This window comes from Salvia hispanica, chromosome 6 (genome assembly GCF_023119035.1).
Source record: "Salvia hispanica cultivar TCC Black 2014 chromosome 6, UniMelb_Shisp_WGS_1.0, whole genome shotgun sequence".
NCBI lineage: Eukaryota > Viridiplantae > Streptophyta > Magnoliopsida > Lamiales > Lamiaceae > Salvia > Salvia hispanica.
In genome coordinates, this window is record NC_062970.1 from 19,139,292 (window position 1) to 19,152,095 (window position 12,804).

At 36.9% G+C, this 12,804-nt stretch overlaps 1 protein-coding gene across 1 annotated transcript; it reads left to right on the forward strand.

Moving 5' to 3' along the window:
* Window positions 1-11,028: 11,028 nt before the first annotated feature.
* Window positions 11,029-11,836, forward strand: LOC125196294 (oleosin H1-like). Its single transcript, XM_048094749.1, has one exon. The coding sequence runs from the start codon at window positions 11,097-11,099 to the stop codon at window positions 11,628-11,630; it is 534 nt and encodes a 177-aa protein (XP_047950706.1). The 5' UTR covers window positions 11,029-11,096; the 3' UTR covers window positions 11,631-11,836.
* Window positions 11,837-12,804: the final 968 nt, after the last annotated feature.

The window sequence follows — 12,804 nt, forward strand, 5'->3', positions numbered from 1 at the left end:
GCCTCCAATTCAAGTTCGTCGGAGCCTACGAGTTTGAGATGCTTCAACTCGGTAGGAGGAAAGTCGTTTCATCTTTGGGAACGTTGCACCAATCCGTGAGCACTAGTCGGGGCGTATCTCGTCTTGCAGAGAGAGGGATACCTCGACTCGACATGAAGAAGACTATAGTTTGCATCTTGTTCCTTTTATTGTATTTACTTTAATATTTTTACCTTCTAGTTTTTGGTTCTTTTGTAATAGCAAGAGTTTGTCCGTGTAAGGCTACACTATTTCCAACACAGGTTCTATATCTTGTACATTTGAATATTGTGCGTTAGATAGCCGATGAGACCAATTTCCCTAGACTTCGCCATGGATCTGGAGGCAAATCCTAGCGGATTTGGAGAAATCCCAATAATCAATATGATTGATTTAAAATTCCAGTGAATAAGCAAATGCCTCATCATAAAGGATTCAGGAGGAGCAATCTGAAAATGGTAACTTCGCATCCTAAAGATGCCTGGTCTCGAAAGGTAATCAACCATTAAACATTGTAAAGTGGTCACCGTATAACTTTTCCAACTTCTAAATCACAGTAAGCCTCTGTTAAACATAACTATGCTTGTACCTCTTCATATCATTCATCACTCATCAATATTTCTTGCATTCGTTGATAGGTACCATGAAAACATATGGTATTGTGTTTTATCACCATGCAAGTTAAGGGAAAAGCCAGTGGGAAAACCAATTGAAGTGGCTCTGCTGCTGCCATTGCAAGCTCACCTATTCTTGAGAATTGGATAGAGGCACTAGAGAAAACCACAGGTACATCCTTGCAAGCCTTTTGTACTTGGAATTATTGAAATTAATATAAGTCTTGATGTATAGGCCAAAATTAAACAATTTAATTTCTTCTATATGTCCTTGAATTGGATATTGTTATTTGGTATTCTTTGCTGCTTAGGAAGTTGCAAGTGAGTGTTATTTCTGTTTCACTTAAGCCCAATTATTTGCATTCACAGGCTCAAAGTATATTTTTATAACAACAGGATCAATGTGTCGCAGACTTGCAGTCATTCAATAATAATAATGTTGATGGTTGAATGTTGATTATGGTGACACTAAATTTAATACGTGGTGTTAAATATTGTTGATTGTAGACTTCACAATCTTCCATAGGGCCAATACATACCAACCAAATGGTTCTAGAAATCAAGGGAACTCGGAGAAGAAAGGTGATATTTCCCCTTGTATTTAGTTGTGTGAATTTGATGTGATATTTTTGGACGTAGATCCAATTGCATGTTAGAGCGGTTATGAACTTGACGTGATATTGTCTGTTGTCAAAATGTTATGATTATGAGGGACTTAACCCCACCTTGAAAAAGCTACAAGGACTGCAAGAAGTGTGCATACAGTGGCAAAGATGACCTAGACCCTATGGATCCAAGTTCATATTCAGATGCTCCTCATAGTCATGGCGTTAGTATGTTTCGTTTCTTGTATCAACAAGTGTAAAATCTATATACATACTATCTATACTACTACTATAATATAATGAGAGAGTTGAGACACTCTTCAAAAAAACTGCATTTTAGGCGGGAAAATCATCCATTCGACAAAAAGGAGCAGATATTATTGGGCAAAAAATTGATCTAATGAAATGGTGGATCCTCAAAAAAGATTGAACACTACAACACCATTAATTGAATCTTCATTTTTGTGGAACAGCTCCGACGATGGGTGACGAGGATGGCAAGGCGGCAGCTAGCGGAGAAGACTAAAAGAAGAGGAATGGTGAGAAGACTAAAAGAAGAGGAAGGAGAGAGAAGTTCGGCGCGGCAACAGCTTCTTGGTCACTTGGTGCCATAAAAGAAGCACAAGATATTAATTTCAACCAAATATTTTTCACACATGCATGGGAATCTTTAGTTCAGTCGTGCGTAGTCCAAATTTTCAAAACGAGGGATCTAATAAGTACCAGTAACTTCAGACTCATAGGAAGAAAAGCCATTGGCAGAGAAATGGAGGAAAACTTGTGGATTTACCATACACAAAAGGCTCAAATTAATCCAAACCAGATCTAACACTTCTTTCATGGCGAGGCGGCAGGAAATGAGGGAAAAGAGAAAAGCTCCGGCATCGAGAAATGGGGAAGCTGGCGGGTGAGGCGGCGTGAAGCTGGTGTTCGGCACGATGGTGAGCACTGAGCATAGCGGCTGAGCGGCGGCAAGTGAGAGAGAAGATGTGAAGGCCGCGTGGTTTAGTGCTTTAGTATAAGGTTAATTTGTTTTATATGGGCCTTTATTTGATTTTTTTATATATATACAAAATTTTAATTTTGATTATTGTTGTGCATAATGATATACTCCCTCCGTTCAATAAAAATAGGTGCAATTGGTATGACATGGGAATTAAGATAAATTGGTAAAATAAGAGAAAGAGAGAAGAATGGTACGATAAAGTAAGAGAGAGGAGGAGAATGGTAGTTAAAGTAGTGTTAGTGGATAGTGGGATCCACATTATTAAATTGATATAAATTTTTAAAAATGTAATGCACATATTTTTATGGGACGGAGGGAGCACATTTTTATATTTAAATGTATTAATTTAAGTAAATATATTGAAATTGAATATATATTTATATTAAATGGGTTTTGATGAATTGCTAACTAATTAGCAATTACAAATTAAGACTAATCTTAGCCATTAGATTAGGAGATCTAGTGGTTGAAATAGTGCCACTTGAATTATATTTTATATTAAAAAAAATATTAAATAAACTTAAAGGGTATTAATATCAATTCTAATAAATGGTAGTTAAAATTAACTGCCTTCTCTATCCTCAAAATCATCTTAAAATTTTAAATTTACGTAACTTTCTGGATTTAAATTATTTTTTCGTAAAAAAATATATCAAATTAAAGGTAATTTCATAAGAATTCTAAGGAGATCTTAATTGTGTATGTTTCGACAATGATTGGATGATGAATTCTCATAATTTTAATTTAAGTTTTCGTATATATTGATAAACAGATGTACATCAATAAATACATCAAACAATCTCACATATAGAATATCAATAAAACTATGTTGACATTTTCTGGTACTTGTATTGAGATTCTGATATCACGGTATTGATATTTGTAATACACTATTTTGATACAAAAAAGCATGAAAATTATTATGTTCTAACAGATTAACTATTTTACCATTTTGTTGATATTTCATCTACTATTTATTGTAGTTAGTGAGCTTTAATCACATCCACTCATTTTAAGATCAAATGGTGTAGGATTGGTCTTAGTTGTGAATTTGATACTATATGCATTTTAACATGACCCTATATTAAAGATATAGTACAATTTATAAATATATTTATATTTAGATTTAGATTAGATATAGTACAATTTATAAATATATTTATATTTAGATTAAGATTAGTAAAAGTATACGCAATTACTATAATTGAGATATTGTAATTTATGACTTTGAGTTTTTTTTTTTTTATGCTTTTCAAAATTTTATGTTTATGAACATTTACACTAGCCTGATAGGGTTTGCGGCCCTACTCAGACCCGAATTCGTTTATATAGTCCTATAGCCTGATGGAACGAACTCACAAACTAGGCATCAGACAACATAGCCCTATAGCCTAATGGAGCGAACTCACAAACTAGGCATCAGACACACAACATCATCAAAACAATCACAGATATGGCATAACATTTTAAACCACCCTTATAACGTCATAGTCATGCTTTTCAATATAAAAGAGTTTAGGAAAATAAAGCCCACCTCAACCGCTTAATCTGAAATTATTTTCTTTCCCTTGATATCACGTCTCTCTTGCAAGGAATCGCCTTTAACATTTAAATGACACATAGATCAACACAACGAATCAAGCAATAATTAAGATGCATGCATCTTATGGCTTCGGTTATTTTTTTATTGGTATGATTATGAAATTTCTCTGATTTAAAACTTAACTATTTCGATTAATTTTAGCCCACGTCCCCAACAATTTTGCAACGAGGTAACCTAGTTCACGCGGATTTAATTAGCTCCACTCCAGCCCAAAGAGATAAAAACAGCAGCCCACCAAGAATAAATAAAAAGGCAAGGAAACAAAAGTCGCCTAGCCCAAATCAATTAGCCAACCCAAAGAGAGGGGAGAATTAGTACCCCCATTTCGCCAGTTACACGCTGCCATTCCCTTTTCAATTGTGGAGTGTTTTGTATGTGGCGGCTGCGAGTGATTAGGGTGGAGGAGTATTATAACCGTGACTTGCAGGAGTACAAGAGGTGATTGATTTCCAATCAATTAAAATTAAGGATGATTGGTGGTTAATTTTGGAGCAGATTGAGGAGTGGAGGAAACGGTAAGGAGAGGGTGTAAAAAGAGTAATTTATTTCACAATAATTTGGAGATTTATTATTGCCTTTGACTGATTTCATAATTGTAAAATTATATGCAGATTGGGGAGGAAAATCACGGTGTTACCCCACATTCAAACCCAAATCAAATTAGGTCACAAGAAAAGCAAATAACCAAAATTTACTCGCAAATTAATCCATGAACTCCACAGCATTGAAAGCATTAAATGCAAAAAAAAATTTAGGGTTCGAAAATTAGGATTCAAAAAGTGGGGCGTTACAATGTACATATTCCATCAATAACTAAATCGATCCGTTAGGAAAGTGTGACATCTATTATGGGACGGAGGGAGTAGTATCTATTTATTGTACTCCCTTATTCTAAGGTGGATACGCCACTAGGGAAGAGTAAGGTGAAGGTGGAGGCTGCGAACAGTGGAGGCGACCGTGGAGGAGGGTGGAGACGGGTCTGGAGTACCGAAAAGAGGCGGCGAAGGAGAGAGAGGAGGATGGAGGCATGTTTGTAATTATAGTTTGGGAGACCTCATATAAACGGTTGGCTGATTTCTTAAATTATATGTAAAGATTTTAAGTGGTAGTTTAGTCTCTTGATAAATGGCGGTAGAGAAATAATCAGGAAAAAAATGAGAAAAAACATAAAAATTCAGAAATCTCTTATCCTAAAAAATTCGCATGCCTTAATCCCATTGTAACACCCCGACTTTTTCTATCCTTTTATTGTTCTCGAAAGAATGCCAATTATCAAGTTGGAGTTTTCGTAAAATCCTTGATTCTTTTCGACCAATAAAATTTTTTATTGACGAGCAAGAGGAATTTGTTTTGTGTTTAGGCTTGTCCAAATCAAATAATAATCTTTTGGGCCTAATAATTATTTTATTTTCGATAGCTCAATTCTTTTATTTAGGAAGCCGTTTATTTGAACCTAGTTGAACTACAAAAGTTTACTTATATCTTAGTACGTGAACTCAAGAATAATTTTGAGCCCAATTATTTAAATAAACTTGTTGAGCCCAAATATCTTTGTGGCGCCTTTTCTTCTCCAGGTGTGACTCTTCTCATCTCCCCAATTTGCAAATCAATGGTCACATTATTAATCAGCCAACTAAACCCAATAAATCTTTCCCCACATCACGGTGTCGGTTATTACTTAGTAACATATCATCACAATCTGGTGTGCCCCTACTCCACAAAATCACATCCAAATTCACACTGTTGTTGCATATGTATGCATCTTTTCTACAATCTGTCTCACTCTCAATTCCACAAGCTGCGGGAATAAAAAAAGAAGAAGGAAGAACTCATCTTTTGGTACCGATCAACCGCTCCAACAGCGCTAGAACGAGGCAGCAACGACGACTCCGTCGTTGGACCACGAACTGACGACGCGCGTTGACAGCAGCTCCTGTGCGGCACGACGGCTGTGGCTGCAACCAGTCAACCACCAGCAGAGTCAGGCGACTGCGTTTGGAGTGAGGGGGCAGATTCGGATATACGAGGGTGAGGCGCATCGGCGGCTGCTTACCGACGGCAGTTCGCCACTGTTAGAAGAGGATCCGGGCATTGATGGCGCAGAATCAGAACCCCGAGAGAGAGGGATGGTGCTGAATCGAGGCCGAGAAGAAGAGGAGATGATTGATTGGAGGGGTGGTGCTGCCAGGAGTAAGAGAGAGTCAGCGGCGGCGACGAACAACACGAGACTGTACTCAGCAGCAGCAGCAGGCGCGGCTGCTCATGACGGACAGCAGCTATGATGACCGAGGCAGCGGCGCTGCACCGCCGTGAAAAGAACAGCAGCGTGATTGAACAAAGAAAATCACCTTTGTCTTTGTTTTATTTTAATAGTGTTATTTTTGAATACGATTAAAACTCTTATTTTATTTTCCAAATGAATAAACAGATTATTTTTGTCATAATGTTGTTATGTTTTACATTTAATGGATGTTTATTACATATTTAAATGTATAAGTAACTTAACAAAGTCTAAGTCTTTGTTTTAGTAGACCGGTTGTGGGCGTCGTTCACTTTATGGTAACACGGTCAATTCTGAACAAAGAAAAAGAAGAATCGTTCACTTTATTGTAACACGGTCAATTCTAAACAAAGAAAAAGAAGAATTTCACAACCAGATAGGCTTAGACTACCTATCGTGAAAGGTTGCAATGTCAGATTCGATTATTTCTAAGCCTTATGAAATAAGATGACGTTGGTGTGGTATAGCACTTTGAATGGATCTAACATCGAGACAGTCTTTATGCTATCTACTGAAAGACGAGGTCTTGTAAATTATTGTTTCTTAATCAATGTACGTTAGCATTGAGCATACGGTATTGATTATGCACTACTTTGATTACCAAATTGTGCGGTTTTTTCGCAACCCAATAAGCCTGGTATATTGGGTAGTGGTAATTAATATCTAGCGGTGCTAGGATTGCTATTATGTTGAATCGTGCGCGAGGTGAGTCTCGTTTCATAACATCCTTAAGAGAAGCTTGAAATAAGGTTTTATTATTCGGAACCTAGCTAGTTGGAGTTTAATTACTATATGAATAATAAATAAGATTTTCTTGCTGAGTCCTCTCTTGGAATAAATATGATATTAATTAATTAAGTCCATAGCAGACACTAATTAATTAATGGATGTTTCTATCTTAAGCTTGGGAAATTAGTATCAAGAAATGGAAACCCGAAGTACTTATAATTTCGGATTTGGATGGGGAGTGCAATATTACTTCTGTAGTGGCTGCTCGTAATATTCCAATTATAAGCTTATATTAAATTGGGTTTAATTTAATTAGTAAAAAGCTCATTGGAGGAGCCCATATCCAAAACCTTCCATAGATCCATATCTGGACCCAATATGTGACTTAATATAAATAGGAGAATAAATGAGACAGAAAATGCACATTATTTTCTTCCAAAATTTCGACCCCCTCTCTAGATAGACAAGGGGCGATTTTTCTCTCCTTCGGGGGATAGGTTTTCCGTCTTCTTTATTTAAGTCCTAGTATACTGGTGAGATCAGCCCACCTTGATATCGAGTTTACAGTCCGGAAACCAGACAGAAGATCCGTGGTTTTGTACTAAAGATCTTCACGTGGAGAAGGCGCTAGCTATCTTCGATTCTTTGGAGAATCATCAAGGTATAATGGCTAAACCGTAGAAAAGCATGTTTTAGGTTTAAATTAATTTAAAAGCATGTTTTATTTGAGATATGAGCATGATACATGTGATAATTACGCGAATAGAATTTGCCTAAATAATCTGCTAAATAGATCATAATTATTATGTAATTGATTTATGTAAGCGCTTCCGCTACCAGTCCCTACAGTTGCACCGTTTGGAGCAACACTTTGATTTGCGTTTCGATGCCTTACAAATGCAAATTGAAGGGGTAAGCAGAAGGCTGGATGTCTTGGAAGTGGGTGTAGGCTCTACAGCCAGGACGGAAAGGATCCACGGGAGGACGGTCGGCGTCTACGTAGGGAGAGTCGAGTGGATGTATCGTCTGAGTCAGAATCTGATGAATCGGGCCCATCAAGACGCTCAAGACATTCAAGAATATACACTCCATCTCATAAGAATATACACTATTTCCTTTTTAGTCCGTCCTACAAGAATATATATACTTTCTAATTTTGGAAACTCTTTTCTCTCTAATGAGGTGGGACCCATTTTCCACTAACAATACTTTAATTACCTTTTCTCTCTACCTCTATCTTACTTTACTAATTTTGCATTAAAACTCGTGCCGAATTCAAATTGCATTTTCTTTGGGGACCGAGGGAGTATTTATTTTTATTTACTCATTTGTTTGTCATTTACCCTCTCCGTGCCACTGAAAATGACCCATTTTTCTTTTTGGTTTGTCTCATCCAATATAATTCATTGTTAAAAATAGAAATACATTCATCTCTACTTTATTTACTCTCTTACTTTATTCTTTTTACTTAACACATAAAATAAAGATATATAAAATCTGGTGTCACCCAAGTAAGTATCGTCTTCCTTACGACGGGGGGAGTACATCAAATTTAGTCAAAGAGATCTCTAATTAAAGATAACTAGAAAAACTATCCAAACAATTACTCCATCCGTCCTTGAAAATTTGTCACCTATTTCCTTTTTTGTCCATCCCTAAAAATTTGTCACCTTTCACTTTTACCATTTTTGGTAGTGGACCCTACATTCCACTAACTCATTCTCACTCACATTTTATTTTAAAACTAATACATAAAAGTAGGACCCACATGCCACCAAATTTTTCAACCCACTTTCTATTACATTTCTTAAAACCCGTGCCGGGTCAAATGATGCCAAATTTTAAGGGACTGAGGGAGTATATATTACCTCCGTATTTTACAAATTGAAACTATTTTTAGTTTGGGCCGTCTCTTAAAAATAGAATCTTTAGAGCATCTCCAATGCCGGCTAGCCGAACCATTGCAGCAGGCCAGCCCGAAAGCGGCGTGAGCTAGCCGATTGTCTGGCGCTGGCCGATGCGCTGGCCGCCATTGTGGCGTGACGATCGGCCAGCGCTATTTTTTAATTTTTTTAAAAAAAATTTTGAAAAACTATATAATGTATTTTTTTTAATGTTTTTTTATGAATATTTTTTAATTATGTAATTTTTAAATAGGCACACAGACGACGGGCTAGACCCAATACAAAATTAAGACCTAAAACAGAAACATGTCATAGCGTCGGGGCGGTGGCTCGTGTGTGGAAGCCCGGATTCAAGGCATACTAACATTTTTTAATGTATTTTTTTAATAAATTAGTGAGGAGTAGAGTGGGGCGGTGGCTCGAGTGTGGAAGCCCGGATTTTTTTTTATTATGTATTTTTTTTTTATTTTTAGTTAATGTACTTTTTTTTATTTAAATAAAATTAACGAATTTTTCCCGTATATGTGTCGTAAATTTAATTCCGTAATTTAATCGTAATTTTAATTCCGTAAATGTAGTATTTTTTGAATTATTTTTTTATTGCGGCTGGCCTATGGGTGGTCTAAATCGATGTGGCAGGTGGATTTTTAGTGCTGATGACGTGGCAGGGAGAGAGAGTGGCTGACCTATGGCTGGCCTATTTACACTGTGGATGCTCTTAGAATCTGTTTATTTTTGGACGTGGACCCCACAATCCACTAACACTACTTTTACTATATTTTCTCTTCCTCTCTCTTGCTTTATTTATTTTTTTCACTCTGTTTCTTACTTTACCAATTATACATTAAAATCCGTGCCGATTTAAATATTTCTATTTTTCAAATATGGAGGTAGTATGATGCTTAGTTGAAGAAGAATACCACTCCTACTATAGTTGTTGTGCTGACACAACTGCTGAATTCCTGACTTTGCCGGTTCTTTCAACGTTAATGTTGCTTTTAACGATAGCCAGCCATTGTAGTAGTTACACTTTGCATTAATCATTTTTTAATATTTCTCTTGCTTATCCATGTCTCTTGCAATCGATCGATCGATCTCTATTAACACTTTGTAACGATGACGACTTCGGTGACATTTTACTCCAATATTAAAATTTTTGTTTCGCTGTTTGCACACGACTTTGGATAACTATATGAAATAAGTGTGCTCAAAACAAATGACGTAGTCTGTGTATTATATTGGGAACAAATTTTGAAAGTCACGTGAAAAAGAAAATTGAATAGGTATAGTTTTATAGACTACTAGTATTTATTATGATATTATAAATTTTATCAGTACTACTCTCCGTCCCTAAGAAATATATACACTTTGAATTTGATATGAGTTTTAATGTAAAATTGATAATTTAAAAAAAAATAATTAATTAAAATATTATTAGTGGAGAATGAATCTCATCTCATTAGAATTAGAATGTTCAAATAGAAAGTTCAAATATGTGACGGAAGGGAGGGAGAATTAATTATGAAATCTATCTTACTATACATTAATGTGCACGTGAGTGCATTTCTTCACCGCTAAGTTATACTAACTCCATCCATATTAAATTCTCATTTTAATTACATGAATTTTAAGAATTTATTTGATTTTTAGAAAAATGAAAAAAGAATTAGTGAAATATGAATTCTATTTTTATATATTAATATTATAATATATTTTCTTGTTTCTTATTAATTGGTACCAATTTTATTTTTATTTGTTCCCAGTTAAGTGGGATCCTTATTTTTTTACTATTTTTTAATAATGGATCCTACGTTCTATTAACATATTTTATTCATATTTTATTATAAAATAAATATATAAAAATAAAATCTATATTCACTAACTTTTTCATTATATTTTTAAAAATTTGTCTTGAGTCAAATAATGCCAATTAGTAACGATGTAGGAAGTAACATGAATGAAATTATTTAATTGAATAATAGAATAATATATCCAAAACAAAATAAAAACAAATAAAATTTTAAATAAAATATCCTAGAATAACAAAATAAAACATTTTTTTGTTGAATAAAGGGAGTAGTCTTTTGAAAAACATGTCCGAAATATAACTAGTTGGTGAAGGTCGTGAATTAATAAACATTGTTTTCATTATCCCACAGAATAAAATGTGGCAAAAGGGAGGTGAAACTTGTATCTCATGCAAGCCCCCTTTCCCTCACCTCCAACACGTAGCACTCCAAACCCCTTCTTCATATACCCCTCTCTCCCAATCCATCCCACCTCCCTTTATATTATTTCAAATCACAATTAACTAATCTTCTTCTCTTGTTTTCACCATGGACCGCACTGACCGTGACCGTCTCCACCCTCGCCAAATCCAAGTCCACTCCGACCAGCAGGCCCACCGCTACGACGCCGGCGCCAAGAGCCTCCTCCCGAGGAACGGCCCCTCGACGGGCCAGGTGCTCGCCATCCTCACTCTCCTCCCTGTCGGTGGCAGCCTCCTCGGCCTCGCCGGTATCACGCTCGTCGGGAGCCTCCTCGGCCTCGCCGTCGCCACCCCTCTCTTCGTCATCTTCAGCCCCATCCTCCTCCCCGCCGCCATCCTCATCGCCGGCACCGTCGCCGCCTTCCTCACCTCCGGCGCCTTTGGCCTCACCGGCCTCTCGTCGCTGTCGTGGGTGTTCAACTCGTTCCGCCAGGCCACAGGGCAGGAGCCCCTCGACTATGCGAAGAGGCGCGTGCAGGAGGGGACGATGTATGTCGGGGAGAAGACGAAGCAGGTCGGCGAGACGATCAAGAGTAAGGCGCAGGAAGGCGAAGGCGGCGCCCAAGCTGGCGCGGTTGGCGGCGGCGCCACCAAGGCTTGAAGGTGGGAATTTGGATGAGAGGATTGAATAATGATAATGTGGAAGTAGTTAAAATTTGTTGTACTTGTTTTGGTGTTTTGTATGTGTGTTTTTGTGTTTGAGTTTTTATGTATGAGTTTGCACTTATATTTTATTTGTATGATGTGTAGATAGTGGTGTTTGTGTGTGAAACATTTAGTCTTGGAATTGATGCGGATTTGATAGAAGCTGTTTGTGTTCACTTTGTTAATTGGAGTATTGTGTATATTCTGATCAAATCCGCTGATTGAAAGACTAATCAACATCTGTAATCTGTAATGTTGGAGACTATATTCATCGGCGTTATAATAAGTGCATTCACAAATATAGCAATTTCCCTCCCACAGCCCTCTCTCGAAAATACTCCCTGCCACATTATCTACCGTCCTTCCAACAGTTCTCTTATTTAATTTATTTTAAATATTGGTGTTTATTAAAATTAGAACAAAAATCTCTTGTTTAATTTATTTTAATTATTGGTGTTTATTAAAATTAGAAGAACAAAAAAGCAGAGAAAAAATGTACTTCAATAAAAAAAAATCTAAAAAATCCCTTCTAAAAGCTTATACATGCCGCTCGCCTCACTTGTCGGCCTAATCATCCCCAGCAACCCCATCGTATTCAATGACAATAGCGTATCCTTTTTGACTTTGGGGTCAGTTGCGTCGGCCCAACTTGAGACGGCGTCGAGCAGGTGCTTCGTCACTTGGAGCTTGATGCTCTGGGATAGATCCGTAGCGGCCGAGCTCTATTGGATTTCGGCGGATCCGCTCAAAGCTGCTCTCGAGTTCCGCATCGCCCTTTTCTGGCCTATCGGACGCCAGAGCGGGGAAGAAGGGGAAGGTTTTGGAACAGCATTGTCGCTGCGGTCGATGGAGTCACCGCCAGTGCTGTTGCTGAAGGTGCCGGATGTTGAATAATAGAATTTGTTTTTTTTTCGGATTTTTTTTTTTTTTGATATAGAGAGTGATCGATCCCTATGATCGAATCTGCTCTAATACCATGTTTTTTTTTTCTCCGAGTTAATATCTTTCCTTTTTCTAACATTCTCCCTCAAATTGAGTAGTGGGATCTCCAATACTCAATTTGCAAAGAACATTTTTAAAGCTTCTTGAGTTGACTGTTTTGGTTCCTTAATTTTCTCTTAATTGATTTC

What these genes read in the sequence shown, in the direction of transcription:
- LOC125196294 (XM_048094749.1), top strand. Translation starts at nt 11,097, where the DNA reads ATGGACCGCACTGACCGTGACCGTCTCCACCCTCGCCAAATCCAAGTC.